Source organism: Chaetomium tenue (genome assembly GCF_020726465.1).
Source record: "Chaetomium tenue strain MPI-SDFR-AT-0079 chromosome Unknown F5144scaffold_1, whole genome shotgun sequence".
Lineage (NCBI taxonomy): Eukaryota > Fungi > Ascomycota > Sordariomycetes > Sordariales > Chaetomiaceae > Chaetomium > Chaetomium tenue.
In genome coordinates, this window is record NW_027117329.1 from 4509612 (window position 1) to 4527399 (window position 17788).

General features: G+C 57.4%; 4 protein-coding genes across 4 annotated transcripts; 1 reads left to right on the forward strand and 3 right to left on the reverse strand.

The window, feature by feature from the left end:
• Positions 1-1538: 1538 nt before the first annotated feature.
• Positions 1539-2185, reverse strand: F5144DRAFT_478142 (uncharacterized protein; the record flags this gene model as incomplete). Its single annotated transcript, XM_066785087.1, has 2 exons — positions 1539-1586; positions 1760-2185. 2 exons carry the CDS (start codon positions 2183-2185, stop codon positions 1539-1541), a joined length of 474 nt encoding a protein of 157 aa, XP_066649037.1.
• A 1450-nt stretch (positions 2186-3635) lies between these two features.
• F5144DRAFT_477796 (uncharacterized protein) lies at positions 3636-6688 on the forward strand (the record flags this gene model as incomplete). Its single annotated transcript, XM_066785065.1, has 5 exons — positions 3636-3849; positions 3914-5045; positions 5351-5440; positions 5616-5706; positions 6218-6688. 5 exons carry the CDS (start codon positions 3636-3638, stop codon positions 6686-6688), a joined length of 1998 nt encoding a protein of 665 aa, XP_066649038.1.
• Positions 6689-9322: 2634 nt separating this feature from the next.
• On the reverse strand, positions 9323-11969 carry F5144DRAFT_543747 (uncharacterized protein; the record flags this gene model as incomplete). Its single annotated transcript, XM_066787265.1, has 4 exons — positions 9323-9372; positions 9488-9970; positions 10036-11613; positions 11669-11969. 4 exons carry the CDS (start codon positions 11967-11969, stop codon positions 9323-9325), a joined length of 2412 nt encoding a protein of 803 aa, XP_066649039.1.
• A 2355-nt stretch (positions 11970-14324) lies between these two features.
• Positions 14325-17768, reverse strand: F5144DRAFT_477805 (uncharacterized protein; the record flags this gene model as incomplete). Its single annotated transcript, XM_066785066.1, has 2 exons — positions 14325-14958; positions 15544-17768. The coding sequence occupies 2 exons, from the start codon at positions 17766-17768 to the stop codon at positions 14325-14327; spliced, it is 2859 nt and encodes a 952-aa protein (XP_066649040.1).
• Positions 17769-17788: the final 20 nt, after the last annotated feature.

The window sequence follows — 17788 nt, forward strand, 5'->3', positions numbered from 1 at the left end:
TCCAAGGCGTGGCTTCCCCGCTCCGAAGAGCAAGGCAACCAGCACTTTCAACTGCCCGAATAATAAAAAGCTCGCCTCTTCTGCCTTTCCAGTTGCATCCGGATCCAGACGCTCCCTCTGACACCGTCTGTACCTAACCGCCACTGCGGGGCTGAAGACAGGGTTCTGACACTGTCGGATGGCCAGTATAGGTGGAGCGACTGCTGCCATGGCAAGGAGATGTAGCAAACCGAGCAAGGCAACGAAGGGTGCAGAAACACCTCATCCCGTGTTTCCCAGCCTTTCAGAGAAATGACAACTCGCTACGGCAATGGGTTTGTGTGACAGATCTCCCGCGCCTTGCTGCAGCTCGAGGATGGTTACACTCAATACTTAATACGATGAGTGAGTGTGTGTCCACCGCATGGGCACTTACCTTATGACGAGTTGGGCATTTCCTTCATCCCCTAACGGCCAACTGAGTAGGTACATACCTCATTGAGTTATGCATCCAGCCATAGCGGAGAACAAAACATTTGCCCGCCTTCCCCCCCACATCCCTTGAACGGCCATCCATCCCCTACGCATGGGCTTTGTCGAGCTGTCAAAGTCGCGCCAGTTCGTCCTCACCGGGCGGTCAGAGGGGAAAGGCAGTGCTTCGGAGCGGGGAGCTGACCAGTGAGCATTCAGAAGAGAGATTCCCAGGTTGGCTCGAAGGTGACCAGTGTGCTTGCGGGGCCGTACCAAACCAAGGCCGGCTCATCGGCTGGGAGCCGCAAGATGTGCGATGAGATTGGGCAGAAGTTCAACGCACAGTGCGGGATTCTCTCAGGCCCGGTCGCAGTTGCAGGTTTTAGTTTCCATCCTTTCCTCTCTCAGCCTCCTGCTCCTTTGACGAGTGCAGTGGCATGTTTCTTTGAATTGGGCATCGGGAGATGCCGTTAGAAACAACCTGAAATCCCAAATTTTCGTTCTTTCACTTGGCTCCTTCCTTTCTCTTGTCGACCCCTACACCAACGACCAATTCTGACTGCCGAGCGATGGGAGCAAGCCACTTACGTCACAAATAGCATGGGGAGCCAGAGGGGCATTCAACGTTTGGGAGGAAGGAGTTCGGCAGCGCCACCCGGATGCCCACAGTTTCACTTTCAGCAGCTTTTCCATGTCAAGTTCCCCGTGACGGATTGTGATATGCGCCGCCAAATCAACGGGGATGGGATTTCGGGCCAGAGACCGGGGCCAGACCGATGGCTGGCGACCCTGGTCGACTCCCCGGATTTTTTTTGAGATTTTTGGGTTTTCTTTTTCCTTGCCATCGAAGATGAAACCGCTCTCCCGCGGTCACCTGGGCTGAAGCGGGCTGCCAAGGCAGTGAAGGTATTTCCGGACTGGGGAATTGACATGGGGCAGTTGACAACGAACCCGCCCTGCACCGTCTCGGGTCTGTTCTTGAAATCAGTCATGGGATGGCGGATGGTAGAACAGCGGTCGTCAAACCAGCGATACGGCTCCCAAAGCGACCCCTTTTCTTCGTATTTCTGGTAGGTCAGCAACAAGCTTCATCCTGGGACGAAACGGTCCCACGGATAACATGAGATCTCGGGGATCTAGGTGGGCCGGCGGGTTTCCCTCCTGCCCCTTTCCTCTGTTTCTCACCGCGCACCACGCACTGTTAGTTTTACTGTCGGCTCTCCGTCTGTGCTCCTCACGATCAGACACCCCACTCAAACCACGGACATGGGACAACTCCAGGACCCTAAAAAGAGCGGGTCAGGCTCACTGTGATCAGCGCCTTGTTCTGGGCTTGTGAGCCCAACCATGGAGAGATTGACCGTCGGAATGTTTGATGTTTTGATGAAGGGACATGCTCGACGGCATACCACGGCTTGGGCTCCTGGAGCGCGCCGAGCGGGAGAGACAAGGTATGCAAAGCCCTCGGCGTTATTGTGTGTGTTTGGCCGCTGACGCTCGGGCAGGGACTTGGGAGTTGGTCACCGCCATGCGCGGTGAGGCAGCCGACCGGGTCCATGTCGGCTTCGTCGACCACGATACCCGGCAAGACCCGGCCAGACGGACCTCTAGGCGGCACCTTAGGCGCGCCGGATTGGGCATCGGGACCGGGGAAGGCTTGGCCGGCGGTGAAATAGCTATGCCAAGTCGGACTGCCGGCACCGGACAACGGCTCTTGGTTGCTGTCAGCCGACATGTTTGGCGACGACCTCAAGATCTAGCAGAAAGCGTCCTCGACTCCCCTACTTCTCCCGTATTTCGGGACCCCGTATGTCATTATTTCTCCGATCAAGCATTGCTAGTGCGACAAATGGATCAGAGACACCACTAGTTAGAGGCAACACAGCCAACGGCCTCGCAATGAGACATCCACTGGCGATCAATTCCATGGAGTCGAGATTTGCTGTTTGCCGCGTTTAACGCCAATGATTGCTGCGGTCCACCGTTATGCCACGTTTCTTGACGCTTTTCCAATCGCCGCGATGACCACGAGTGCATCCGACCTCACCTCCAGGGAATGGCGCGGGGCTCTGTGCCATGACGCAGCGCGGGGAAGGAAACATGGGCACGCGGGACATTTTCAATAGGTGCGCCAACTATCGATGCTCTGCGGTCTTTGCCGGCTTATAATTAGCTGGATTTTCATCCGGCCTCGACCACAGGGTCTGGGCATGGGTGCGAAATATGGGTATGGATGGGTTTGGGTTTAGGTATGGACAGCAGGGGGAGTTGGGAAGACACGGGACCGAAGAGCATGTGAAGGATTTCGTTTCAGCGCATGGCTTCTAAGATGGACGAATAGGATAAAATGTAAACATCGAATAGGTTTGATATTACAAACCGATCAACGCAACAGACAAAACTTGGCCACATCCACTTTAACGTTGACAACATCCACTGCCATGTGGAATGTGGAAAGGGGCACTCTCTGGCCACAAAAAGCTGAACTCGAAAGGGGAGGAGCAATAATCAAGAAAAGAGGAAGAATTGAAAAGAAAAAAGAAAAAAAAAAAAGAAAAAGAAGAGGGAAAAAAAACAAAGCAAAATAAATAGAAGAAACAAAACTGTGACGGCATGTTCTAACCCTAACCCTGGCCGCAACCCGAGTGATGGTCTGTGCGCCTCCCACCTGTGTTTTCCCACAGTTGTGCGAATCCTGTATCTTGATTCTTTTCTTTTCTTTTCTTCTCTTTAGCTTTAGATTCACGTAATTGAGTGGGATCATTTGAGCCTTTGTGCCTCTATTCCTCGCTCGCTCGTCACAAAAACCGGATCAAACAAAAAGAACCCTTTGGGCTTTCGAATGGCTTTCTTTTCTTTCCTACGGTCCAAGGTTTTGGGGCACCTCCATTTGGAGTTCGTCTTTTTTTGGCCAGAGAGCGAGGGGGAAAACGGTGTTGAAGAAAGAGGGTTAGGGCTGATATTAAGCCTGCAAGGCTGCTTGGCACGTGCTTGGCACCTCAGGCTCCGATAAGATAAGAATTTCTCATTGAATTTCTTGGTCACAATACCGAAATCCATCCCACCTTGCATGCACCCTCGGTACTACCTTGGTAATTTTGACTCAACCCCCACCATCGCTCTCTTTCAACATTGGGATGTTTCGAACTGCCCGCTTTCTGCGCGGACTTCGAAGCATCAGAACCATGGCTACCACTGAGGAGGCAGCAGCGACAACTTCTGCAACGGCAAATGCCCCGTCAACCGCCCCAATCCCTGCCCCAATGACACTCCCGCGTGTCCCCATCCCACCCCGGGGCGTCGACTATCGCGGCAAACTAGTCCTCGCGCCCATGGTTCGCTCCGGCGAACTGCCTTCGCGCCTCCTCGCACTGCACTACGGCGCCGATCTAGTATGGGGTTCGTTTCCTGTCGTCCCATCAACTCCCACATCATCAACTCAACTAACCCAAACCCCCTCCAGGCCCCGAAACAGTCGACCACTCCCTCATCGGTGCCGCACGCCGCGTCAACCCACGCACAAACATGATCGAGTACACCCGCCAGCCCTCCCACTCCTACAGCCCAGCCAACAACAACGAAAACACCAACGGCGTAACCGAATCCGTCATCTACCGGCTCGACCCGACCCGCGAAAAAGGCAAACTGATCTTCCAGCTCGGCACCGCGGACGCCGCCCGCGCCGTGGCGGCTGCGCGGTTCGTGGCGGCCGACGTGGCGGGGATCGACGTCAACGCGGGCTGCCCGAAGCCGTTCAGCGTGTCGGGCGGCATGGGCGCCGCGCTGCTGCGCACCCCCGAGAAGCTCGCGGCCATCCTCGAGGCCCTCGTGCGCGAGATCACCCCGACCTGCGGCCTCGGCGTCAGCGTCAAGATCCGCCTGCTGGAAACGGCTGCCGAGACGGAGGCGCTCGTGCGCCGTCTCGTGCGCACCGGTATTACGGGGCTGACGGTCCACTGCCGCACTACGCCGATGCGGCCCCGGGAGCGTGCGATTCGGGGGCAGCTGCGTATGGTGCGGGAGGTGTGCCATGAGGCGGGGGTGGCGTGTCTGATGAATGGGGATGTGGAGGGCCGGGACCAGGCGGACGCGCTGGTGGAGGAGTTTGGGGTGGACGGGGCGATGATCGCGACGGCGGCCGAGAGGAACCCGAGCTGTTTCCGGAGCGGCGCCGAGGGGGGGATGGCAACCTGGCAGGAGACGACGGAGAAGTACCTGCGGTACGCGATGGAGGTGGAGAACAAGGTGGCCAACACCAAGTTCCTGCTGGCGCAGATGGTGCCCGGCAAGGCGTCCGTGCACAGGGGCCTGCACAAGTGCCGGTCGTATGTGGAGTACGTCGACACGCTCGGGCTGGAGGGAATGAAGGAAAAGGCGCGGGAGACGGACCGGTTGCTGGGGCTGGGCGAGTTTGAGGTCCGGCCTGGCCCGAAGCAGAAGAATAAGGGTCAACAGCAACAGAACGATCAGGAGTCGAAGAAGCGGAAGAGGGAGGAGGTGAAGGAGGAGCCGGCCAAGAGGCTGGAGGTGGCGGAGCCGGAACCGGAGCTGGAGCCGGGGCTGGGGCCTGTTGTAGCGGCGGCGTCTGTTGCGGTGTAATAATAGGATGTATGTTTTACGCATTTTTGGCATAGGTAGCGGTCGGCTGGCGTACGGACATGAATGGCATTTTAAGGTTGTGGTTGGAATGATATCCTGGTGTGCGAGGCGGGCAGAGTAGATCGGGGGCTAGTAGAAATCAAGATTCCGTTTCGCAGCTCTGAATAATTGCCATGTTGATATTATGTCACTGGTATCTCCCAACTTGTGTACGAACCACCGACCGTCTATGCCACCCAAATCAGGGGCAAGGAATACACCCACCCCTTTAACCAAATCATACTCTCTTCCCCTGTGCTAGCAAATCAGACACCTTGGGCGGCAGCACCAATGCACTGCGGTCATTCCGTCGGTGGAAGTCGACCAGCGCAATCGCCGTCTTCTCGGGTAGGTCCTCGTGGATGAAGTGGCCGGCCTCGGGAAAGACTTGGAGGGCATACTTGCCTGTAGAGGGCAGTCACCAGTTAGTTATGCTTTCACAAGGAGAGGTCGAGGGAAGGTAGAGAGACGTAGCATACCCTGCATCTGCCCGATAGTCAGCTCAGTATCCAGCCTGTCCGTCCCAGCGAGCAGCAGCATCTTGCCGCCCCTCCCCGTGAGGAACTTCTTGCTCAGGCCGGTGAACCAGCCCTCCCAGAAGGGCTGTGTCTTGCCCAGGTCGGTCCGCCACCGCCACGGTTTATTCCCTTTCCCGTTCTTCCGTCCGATGCCACTTCCACTCCCACTCCCAGCCCCACCCCCTTTCACCTCCCCCCTATCCCCACCCTCCCGCTCAACCCCCTCCATCCCCTCCCCCAACCCACCACCACCACCCACCCCATCCCCCTCCCCCTCCACCCCCTGCACCCCCTCCACCACCCTCTTCTCCTCGAAGTGCACCAACAGCCCCGGCACGCTCGCCCTTGCACTCACCGCATTGCGCACCGTGCGCGACCGCACATGCCAGTCGACGGCGTCGCGCAGCGACTCGAACCCGGCGGGCCGCGTCGCCAGGTAGGCGTGCATGCTCTGCAGGGCGTCGATGGCGGAGCCCTCGACGACGTCGAGGACTGCGTAGCCGAGGATGTCGATGTTACTGCTGGGACCTGGGGTGGGGTTGGGGTTGGGGTTGGGGGTGGTGGTGGTGGGGTGGGGGAATGTGCCGTCTGAGAAGGGGGTGGTTGTTGAGGGGGGTGGTTTGGTGGCTGTTGGGGGGATGGTGGTTGTTGTGGTGGATGTTGTGGCTGTCCTGGGGGTCGGTTTTGTGCCGGGGAGAAGGACAGACGCAAACTCGGTCACTACCGCGCCGCCGAGGGAGTGGCCTACTAGTATGATGGGCGGTAGCGAGGGCCAGTGCATGGCGGTTTGTGTGAGGGTCAGCACGGCGAGGAGGTCGGTCGCGAGGGTGGTGAGCGAGAGGTCCGGTGAGTTGTCGTCCCCGGCCTCCCCTTCCCCTTCACCCGGGACCTTGGACGGGGTGATGGTCAACCCGTGCCCTCTCGCGTCGAGTGACAAGATCCCCGCCCCGGGAAGACGTTTCCTGATCTCGGCTCCTAGCACCGCAAAGGACAAGCCCGAACTGCCGGCGCCATGGTGCGAGACAAACAACGGCCCGCCAGGTTTACCTGGCCCTGACCCAGGTGCAGGGGAAGTTAGGTAGGCGTGATAAGTAATAGAACCGTCGGGAGCCGGGAGAAACAATTCGCGCTCAAAATATGTTGTCCATGGGATCGGGTCAAGAGAGCGGCTAGCGAATCTACAACACATATTAGATTTGCGCACTTGTGACGGTTGTATGCATTAATTTATTAGGTGTATGCAATGTATGACAAGGGGATGGATGTACCCCTGTGGCCGAGCAAACAGCGCCCTTCCCGGCGAGGGAATGACGGTGCCCGTGGATGACATGGACGACGCAGAAGACGAGTCGTCGTCTTGCGGGGTGTTGGGTACATAGCCCGTGCTGTAGTCCTCGTCAAGCTCGTTTAACCCAGAGAGCGGCGGGGGCGCCATGGTGTGCATGGAGCTGGTGATCTTTGCTTTGGCCCACTTCTTTTGGAGGTCGTTCATGATCTGGGGGTTGACAAAGGGAGAAAGCCAGGAAGGTTAATGAGCAAGGTTGGCCATGGGTTTCGTTTGAGTTGAGGATGGTGGGGGATTTGAGGAGGCGATTGATGTGAGGGGTGGTCAGAAAATCTACCAAAAGGCCGAGCAGGACACAACTGAGACCTGGTGGATTGCGATAGTTGTGGGACGCCGTTGAACTCGACAAAGTTGGTGATGTCGAGATGGAGTTGAGGGAGGGCTCCAACTGGCGAGTGTGAGGTCATTGGGCGACCAACGTGCCATTTTCCCACTGTGCTGCCCCTCAGTTTCAGGGCCCTGTCACACCCGAAATGCCTTGAAGAGAACAGAAAGCACAGTGTGCACCTAGAGATCCCGCACTTGGTCGCGGCGAGCGCTTCTGTCTCATGTTAACGTCAAGAGCGGAAATATGTGGACATTTTAATACGTTTTAAAGGGCACTTTTGTTTCTACCCTCCCAAGCCTGGCTTCATATCTTCATAACAGGTAGGTATATAGTACATCTTTTCGACGGCAAGACGGCGGCACCGACGGCAATTCGGGCAGGGGTCCCCCAAGGCTCACCCCTTTCCCCTGTTCTCTTCATCCTCTATATTTCCTCATTATACAAGCAGCTAAAAGACGAGCACCCTCACTTGGCTATAACGGGGTTTGCGGATGACACCAACCTCCTGGTGTTTGGTCGAAACCCCGAGGCCAACGTCCGGCAACTGGAGGCGGCGTGGGAAACATGCATGCGATGGGCGGACAGTCGGGGGATGAAGTTTGCCCCGGAAAAGAGCGAACTGATCCATTTCAACAAGGGACGACGGCAGTGGACAAACCAGCTGGAACTCACTAACCCAGGGGGAGGCACCAGCCCCGTCAGACCGAAGGAGTCTGCCAGGTTCCTGGGAGTCTGGCTGGACCGGAAGCTCAACTGGAAAGCCCACCTTGCGGCGGTGGAGAAGAAGCTGAGGACCCAGAGCTATGCCCTGTCGAGGCTAGCGGCATCGACGTGGGGACTGGGGCTAGCCAAAGCGCGAGAGGTGTACACAAAGTGCATCCGGTCAGCGCTGGCCTATGGCGCATCGTCGTTCCACATTCCCACGGATGTGGGAGGCGAACCGGTGAAGAAAGGCATCACCAAGGCCCTCGGGAAGGCCCAGAACAAGAGCCTGAGGATTGTGGCGGGAGCCTTTAAGTCTACCCCCATCCGTAACCTCGAGACAGAGACGTGGGTACCACCATTGGACTTATACCTAAACAAACGGCTTGCAGATTTCGAAAACCGACTCCAACAACCCGATCTGGACGACGGCCAAGGCGGCAAGAAGACGGCGGGGAGCGTTATCCTTACCGCCTGCCGCAAGATACAGCAGAGACTCAACTCGAGGAGGGGCAACAGGGGCCGACCGCGAACCTTGAGACCTCAAGGGCCCACGGCGGTAGAGAGAGCCGCGGGCACGATCATGCGCTGGACGGGGGGAACCGTAGATACGGACAAGGCAGTAGAAGAGGCCTGGAGAGCGAGGTGGTTAAAGGAACGGGACGGCAGAGCAATCACCAGGCCGGCGGACGACTTTGACCATCAGCGGGAGACGCTATTCCGGAACGAAACCCTAAGGAGGCATGACGGTCTCAGCAAGGCGAAAAGCTCACTGCTCATTCAAATCCGGACGGGAGCAATAGGCTTACGGGACTACTTGTTTACACGGGAAGTCCCGGAGGTTCTGACGCCTGCCTGCGAGTGTGGCGAGGGACGAGAGACTGCCGAACACCTGGTAGTGTGGTGTTTGGCCCCACCGTTGACTCGAAGATGGGAGAGAACTGGAATTCGGACACGACGGGACTTTTACTCAGTTCTACACGGTATCAATCCCACGACTGCACGGCTTGCGAGGAGGATCCTCGACTGGCTGATGGACTCGGGGAGGCTGCCGATGTACAGCTTGGCCAGGAGGCTCGAGCTGGAAACGGCGGCCTGAAGCGCCCCCGTTCGGAGGCCAGGAGGCCTCCTCTCTTTGTATACGTAGACTCACCAGAACGCATCGTTCCTTGATTGTTGGTAGGGGTTTTTCACCCGGCCCGGGAGGGCACGGTTTTCCTGTACACTAAATAGCAGAGGGTCCGGCACGCCCTAGGGCATAGCGGAGTATGAATAATAATATATATAGTACATCTGTAGGCTAAGCCATCGTCACATATATGCAGTTCCAACCCCTCAACATCACCAAATTCCGGCCACACCCGCCCGCTCAATACCTCCCATACGGCCCCCTATAACCCCCATAGCCCCCATACCCTCCCCCTCCCTGCCCCTGCCCCGGCCCTCGCGCAGCCGCATACCCCCCTTGCGCCTGCCCCCCATACCCCCCAAACCCTCCATACCCACCCCCCAAATCCGGCAACGTCGGCTGCCGCATATCCCCTCCACCGCTCATCCCACCACCACCAAGGGGAGCAGCCCCCATCACCAAGTTCTCCCGACTCGGATTCATCCCTTGCCCTCCCGGCGGCGGCGGGCCCGACACCGCCAACCCCACAACCGCCGTGTTCGGCGTAAGCGCCCTGGTGAAGGACCCGCTGAAGGAACCGCCGCTCGGGGCGCGGGGCGCAAACATGGGGTTGGAAGACAGCCTGCCGTTGTTGCCGTTGTTGTTGTTGTTGTCGTTGGTAGCGCTGCCGCCGCTGTACCGTTCCGGTGCCGTTGCGCGGGCAGCGGCCGACTTTTCCGTCTCGACCGAGACGAGCGGCGCAAAGCCCGTCTTGGAGAGGGAGAGGGACGAGGAGACGTCCGACTCGGCCGTCTTGGAGCGGTCGAGTAGGAGTGAGTTGCGCGCGTCGAGGGGGGTGAGCGTGTCGCGCTGGACTTTTTCTGGGGAGTGGTAGTTGAGTTAGCTTTGTGGGGGGTATGATAGAGAGACGAGGACAAGAGCTTACCCATCTCCTTGCGGCGCTTGCGGTGCGGGTTCTGCTTGCAGCAGGCGATGATGGCGTTCCACGCGATGAGGATGGCCAGGATCCCCGTCAATGCGGATTGCACCGCGATGAGCACCACGCCGGTGACGGTTTTGGTCGTCTGGGCGATGCCAAACTCCTCCACGAACACCAAGATGCACACCACCGACAGAACGCGCACCACCTGGATGGTGACGTTGATAATGTTGCCTGAGCGGCGCTCGTATGGGCGGCTCCATAGGAGAAGGATCAACATGATACCCTCAACGATGAGCTGCGCGCTCGCTTGTATCATGCCATGGCCGTCTGCTCCTGCGATAATGCAGCCCTTGGCGAACATGTAGATGATGGTGGGTACGAAGATCCACCAGTAATCGCGGCGATACGACTCGTAAAAAAGGCTGTACTTGACCCAGATGTCCTTGTCGTCATACAGAGAACCAACGTCACCCTCGGCCTTCTTGAGCTTGCGCGCCGTGCTCCAGATCTTCCAGCAGAAGAAGGCAAGGATCGCGGTGAAGGCGAACAGAGTGACGCCGGCCAGCACCTTGGCGGCCCAGGAATCTCCTCGGGTGAACTGAAAGACGCAATACAGCACCCAAACGCCGTACAACAGCATGATCAGGGAGGTGATGGCGCGCGCGATGGAGCCCCAATAGTGCTTGCGGAAGCCCGCCAGCCCCTTGGGGAAGCTGCCGAACAGAGCCCAGAATTCCAGAATAACTTTGACCAATAGGACTCCCACCACAATCGCCGCGATGACGATGGCGACAACAAGAAGGATCGTCATGAAGGCGTTGCCCGACGGGACGCTCAGCTGCTGCACGTAGCCCTGGATCCCCGAGACCGCGACGCGGACCGAATCCGGCGCACCGCTCAGCTCGTCCGTCTCGTCAACCGTGCCGTTGACGCTTGTCTCGATCTGTCGTGCGGCAAGATGCACAAACTGGTGGATTGCTCTCTTGAGGGAGCCCTGGCCGTCCGTTTGAGAAGGGGTATCGAATACGAGGGTGGCGTTCTTCAGAAACTCGACGCTGTTTTCTGTTAGATTGCCTCCAGTGGAAGCGCGAAAGTCGTCGATGGACACTTGGAGCTGTGTCCAGGGAATCAAACCGGCCGAGAAGCCGAAGTTTTTGGCAAAGTTCCGGTAGACGTCAGGATAGGCGACCGACATCATGCCGTTCATGGCCATGCCCTGAAACCATCCGAACACTTCGGTGAAGCTAGGGCTGATGGTACCCATGCCGCCCGCCGCAGAGCCTCCACCGGCTGCAGCGCTGCCTCCCGCAAACGCGGCACCCGCCGCCGAGACGCCCGTCAGTACCAGCGCCGCTCCCGCCACGCCGGCTGCCACGTACGAGACGGCAGGCACGTTAGTCGTCTTGCCGTTCGTCACTTGAGACTGAATGCAGGCCACCTTCTCGCCAGATTCCCTGGATCGGAGCTGTAAAGTGGCCATGGCCGCGATATCAGGGACTTGGAAAGCAATCGCGGGGACCAGGTCGGCGAACTCTGGGGGGATTTGCTGAGACCCCTTTGCAGAGAAACTACCGGCGGGCACTAAATCGGTCAGTTCCCGCTGCACACATTTAATTTAGTATGGTATGTGACGTACCAGGGCAGAGCTGCTGCACAAATGTGCCTTTATCGCAAGGATCGAAGGAGTTCGAGTAGATATCTTGGCCATATGCCGTGACGTTGAGAACGGCCGTCACATTCTGTACCCGGTTGCTGGTCCCTGCCACGTCGAACGTAACTGTCTTGTTCTCGTTGTTGTACTTGATGTTCACCCTTTGCACCGAAACGCTAGCGTTGGTGTTGCAGGAACTGAACCCGACCGTCTCGAGAACATCCAGGCCCAACACTCCGCTGGCGAGGAGCGCCCCGGCCAGGAGGGCCCTAGCAAGTCCCCTCATCTCCGCCTGATCCCTTGTCGTTTCTCCGGTCCTGATAGCGGGTGTCGTCGGTGAGCGGTGTTCTTGTCCTGCTTTGACCATATGATGCTCCAGTCGTCCTGCCGTTTTTATCCAACCACCAAATTCGCTCTTTTCGTCCACTGATACCCAATATCTGCTACTCGATTTTCGCCTCTAGCGTTCGATATAATGTCGTCGGAACCGGCGGAATAATAGAATTGAACGAGAATTAGGAAAGAAGACAGTCAACGTCTCATAACAATACGGCCGAGGATCAACCTGGAACGAATGGAAAGGTCGAGACAAAAGAGAAAAGGCCCCTCAAAGGGGAGAAAGCCCGAGTATCTCGCTCAAGCCTGAATAGAACTTGAGGTCGAAGTCACGGATTGGCACCAGCCAAAACGCAGGAAAGGGGCATTAAGAATTGAAAGGAATAGGAAAGGTGCCAAAAAAAGAGGCATAAACAGAAGAAAGAAGAGAACAGGGGGGGTGCTTGAAGAAGATAAAGCCGGGAAAGAAAGCGTGGCAGGGACCCAGCGCGGGTATCTGAAACGGAATGGAGATGGCAGCGCGTGGTGGTGGTGGAGGGAGGGAGGGAGCCCTTGCTCAACTCCAGGGCAACCCGACACGGCGACGCCGCCGAAAAGTCTCGAACGAGGAATGCACAGCCAGCATCCACATAATCGGAACAGATCCAGTGCTGCAAGGGAGGGGAAACAGGTTGGACCCATGTCTATTGATTGGCAAACGCATCACCCGCCGAACGGGAGTTCCCAAGCCAGTCACCCAACCCTGTTTGGGAGAAATCGCCTTCGAGACTCGTTTAGGAGATGGACGAGGGAGAAGCGAGGTTGCGGAATTGAGACAAAGTTCACGCTTGACAACTGGCACACTCTCCTTGGCATGTGGCCCGCACCTGCCAGTGCAGAGACAGCAGCCAGTCTGAAACGTTAGTGGCAAGGAAAGCGCTGACGAGAAGACCCCTGCTGCCCGTTTGGGCGGTTATGTGGGTGTCGATTGGCTGTGAGCCTTCTGAATTGTCTGAGGGACGGCGCCATTGGGAGCGCTTTTTCGACGCTTCTGAAACCCCAAGCAGAAACATCGAGCATCAACAACAAATCGAAGCCGCGGGAGCATTTGCGAGTTTATCACGAACGGCTCTTCCTGTCGATGGAAGCCGGCAATGTAGTATCGGGCAACTGATCAAATTTATCGGGCATCAAATGCAGAAAAGGCAATCTCGAATTTCGTTGCGACTGTTCACGAAGTAATCTAACAGCATCCATACTTCGTACAATCAGAGGAACCCCCTGATGAACATCCCGCGCAAAACCCTGGCATCCATCGCAACATCATGACGCCACTGGTGCCAGCGAGTGAGACCCCTCATTCCGATCACAGACCCCCAGCGCCTCGGGATTCTTCTCCCACCCAGCAAGGGCGGCTGGAAACGACGACACTCTGAATGTTGATCAAACATGGAACGTCTTCCCGAGCCAGCGGATCCGCCATCCCGGGAATCCTGCCTGACCCCAGGGTGCGGATCATTGATAGCGATCTATTTAACCCTAGGCTTCTTGTGTTATTGTTCTTTCGCATCCGTTCTCACCCGCTTAACACATCCGCAGTTTGTAGTCATTTATCGTCATGGGGTTGTTGCATCCAGAAAGAACACCCTAGACCCTCTGTGAACAACCACCACGACTCTCACCCCCACGGAGGCCGAAAAGAAATTAGAGATCTCCCAATCCATGCCTTCCATCTTCATGCAGTAATGCATTCTGCAAACCATCCAAACTATGGCCAGTCTCGATCTCCGGATCGACGCCAGGCCAAGCATCTCAATGCATCTCGAGACAAGATCAATGTTCATCCCGTCTGCCAGCTTAAGCACAGACAACCGTGCCCATGAAGGCCAGGCGCCTTGTAACCACAACACTCACGTCACATGCCAGTTGTGCCATCACTTCGAAGACAGGAGGATACTTGTAACGTAGCCATCAAATGCCGTTAAGAAAGCGCTCGTCTATGGATTGCATAACCCCCAAACACCATCACAAGTAAAACGCAAGACATCTCTATTTCCAAACCAGGGCACACCACATCCCGTTCAAATCCAATGCGTCCGTCATGTTTTCCCCGAGGTGTCCAACGCACTGAGCCAAGATGAAAAGAAATGAAACCAATGCCGCAATCCAAATCAAGGTGAATGGAGGAATCCAACGAAGAATATGGGGTATACGCCGCAAGCTGCGAGTGAAGAATGGTAACAGAAAAGAAACGCGGAATCAGGAGGGATACCGGAACACCGAAACAACACCAACCCCTCAACGCCCAATCTCCTTTTTAACGACTTTAGGGATAGAAGCCACCCTGCTGCGCGTTTGGCGACCGTACGAAAGGTGATACCGACCCCTGCGGTGTGAACTGCTGCTGTTGGTGTTGATGCTGCTGTTCAACCGCGAGCCCAAGGTTGGGATCGACCAGCCCACCGCCACCGGCACCATACTGCATCTGTCCCGCCGCACCCGTCGGATCTTGTAGCCCTAGTCCCAGCGCATTCATATCCAGCGCCGGAAAGGGTTCGAGGTCCGGCGCCATCGCCATGTAGTTGGGACTCGCCTGGGGTGCCGACATGTACGCCCCCGCAGAGGACGTGACAGGTATGTTCGGGAAGGCGGCCTGCGAGTTGAGGCTCTGGAAGCTGTGGTGCTGGTGCTGGTGTTGGTGTTGGTTGTGGAGTTGGTTCTGGTGCTGGTGATGGTGCGTCATAGGCGACATGTTGATCTGCGCCTGGGCCATGCCGTGGGCGAGGCCGTCAAAGTTGGGGCTATAGAGATTCGCCGTCGGGTACCCTTGAGGAGGAGGTGCGATGGGGTACATCCCCAGCGGCGGGGTCTGTTGTGGATAGGCCATGGGGCCAGGCTGGCGGGGCATCGGGACGTGGCCCATTGCGGATTGTGAACCGAAGGAGTGGCGTTGATCCGAGCTGGCTGGGAGGGCGGGAGGGAACTGACGGGGAGGGGGTTCTTGCACGGGGCTGATGATGGTGTGTTCATCGAGGTCCTTCTTGGCCACGAGTTTGAGCACCGGCAGACTGATGTGCTCCATGTGCTTCGCCAAATGAACCGTCAGCTTCTTCCACGTCGGGAACGTCTTGTGGCAGAAGCGGCAGGGTTCGTCTTGGGGTTGCACGCGAGTCTCTTGATGGCATTGCTCCACCCTTGCCCAGGTCGGATCGATACCTCCAGCGGCTCGTTTCAGGGCAGCCTTGGTCTTGACTTTGGGCTCGATGAACTTGTGCTCACGAACGAGATGTTGGAGGAAGTTGTCTCGGCGGTAGCACTTGTGCCGACAGTCGTCGACGTCGCAGGTCCACCATTCAAGATGGCGATGTCCCTCATTCTCGTGGCGGACCCAATCGGCTTTCCTCTTGAACATCTTGGGCTCCTTGCATCGGTCCCATGTGCAGGTAAAAGGCTGAACATCTTCGTGCACGTGCTTGGTCCAATCTGAGGGTTTCTGGAACTTCTTCGCCGTGAAGCAAAGCTGGCACTCGAGCTCGGCCGGCAACGAGCCCACTGGCGGCATAGGGATGTCCTGGGGGAAGCTTTCGGGGTTGATCGTCCCCTCCAGCGGCGTGATATCGCCATCCGAGCCGTCGTATCTTGCAGATAGGGGGTCAAGGCCGCGTTCCCCTCCCTTGGAATCCAAGATATTGGCGCTACCGCCCATGGCGACGCACATGGAGCCACAAGAGCAGTTCCTGGCAGCGACTGCCTGGAGGTGCTTCACCCTGAGGTTCAAGAGGTTCTTATACCGGTGGCACTGCTGGTGGGCGATGCGGTCAACCAAGTAATTGTTGGAATCGGCCAAGAGAGGGTTTAGCTTCAGCACATGCTGCTGGAAGCCCGCCAGGTTCGGTGTAATGCCGTCCATAAGGTTGTTCGACTCGTCCTGCATATCTCCGTCTTCGTACAAATCGTCCTCATCATCATCATCATCGTCAGCATCGGGGGCATTCGCCTTGGTGTTGGGCACCGGCGGCCCGCCACTCCTCTTCCACAAGTCGACGATGCCGGATGTCTCCGACTTGCTCCGAAGGCGGTTGAGTGGCTTCTTCACGCTCAGGTTAAGGCCGCTCGGGCTCTTGGGCGACGTGATGGGAGTTGCGCTGACGGAGTTTGCTCGGGAATGGGTCGTGCCAAGAGAAGCGATCCTGTTTCCAACGTCCAAAAACGCGGTGTTGATGCTCGGCACGCTTTGTTTCCTGGACCATCCCGGCTTTGGGCTTGGGGGTGCGAGCTTGGCCTGGTTTTCCTTCTTCTCTATGGAAGACACCGTCACGAAGGAGCTTGCATCGTCGGGGTCAGGACGATTACGTTTGCCCGAGTTGATGCTCGGCTTCCTTACGAGGCCGCGGATATTTTGGAGGATACTTGGCCTTCGCGTATCCCCCCGGCTGAGCGATAGCTTCTTGAAGAGGTTGCCGGCAACTTGGATTTCAGTATCCATGATGCTGGGCAAGCTGAGTCGTCGGGTTCCCCAAGTGGCAGCTCTCGACACGATGGAATCGTTGTCCCGGCACATTCGTTGATATTTCTCGATGGCGGCCTGAGAGCTTTCCGGCTGATATGACGTCGAGTTTGACTGGGAAATGGAGAAGGGGGAGGGCGCATCTTCCCATACACGACCTTGGCGCATGATCTCTAAATCCTGGTGGGTGAGTGCGCCTCCGGTTTCGACATAGTATGTTTGGCCGGGCACCTGTTTATTCTCTGTCCTATCCCCCGTAGAAATCTCTCGTTCAGGTATGTTGTCATCCTCGCCATCATTATTCGGCGCATGTGGCGCAACCATCGATTGCTCCCCGCGATGGGGAGTGGAATGGGAACGTGACCTTTTTAACCACTCATTGACCTCCTGGTTGCGCTCGTCTAGATCTCGCTGGGCGGCCAGGTCGTTGACACTTTCGACTTGGGTGGTGGAGCGGGCCGTAGGATCCAAGCCGCCTTGCCCAGTAGTCTGGCTGGGGATCCACCGGCCGGTGCCATCGCGGTCTGCCGAGAGGGTGGGAGTGCCGTCACCCTGTGGTTGGTTGGTGTTCGGCGCATGGGATACTCCGAAATAGTCCCGATCCCAATGGGAGACCGTAACACGAGGACTCCGCATGGCGGAAGTCGGGGCAGTGCCGTCGTCGCTCGATTTGGTGCTGTCGCTGGTCTTCGGCGTTAGCTGGAAACCGGAGAGGGTGCCCTCTTGCCCATGAGAGGACTGGTGTGTGAGCGACAAGTCTTGGGGCGCGATCGAAGTCCGGGTAAAGCCTGGAAATATGCCACGCGTGGTCGCGTCGTCCTTGAACTGCCCGTTCGGTGAACCCCCAGGTAACGAAGGGCTCTTGTCGGGGCTCAGGGGCAAGTAGGGCACGGCTGGGCGCGCATGCTGCGTGCTGGAGGGCGCAACTTGGACACCGAGGCCGTCCGTAAGCGGGGCGTGGTCATTAAACGTTAAGATGTCGTCGTCAAGGAAAGATGGCGAAGCACCGGTAAGAGGGTCGAAGCTAACGCCGAAGAATGGATCGTCTGCCTCTGCCTCTGTGAACTCGCTGGATTGGTAGTGGACGCTAAGGGTGGATATTGAGTCGGCGGGCGTGTGGGCATTTAGCCCTGGAGAAGATGAGGTGCTATCGAGCTGTGGTGAGAAGGGGTTGAGGTATTGGGGAAGTTGTGGTGAGGTATTGCGGGGTTGTTGCTCGGTGTCGGGCCCGGGGGGGTAAAAGGTATAAGTCGAAGACGACATGTCTGCAGCGGGAGATGCAA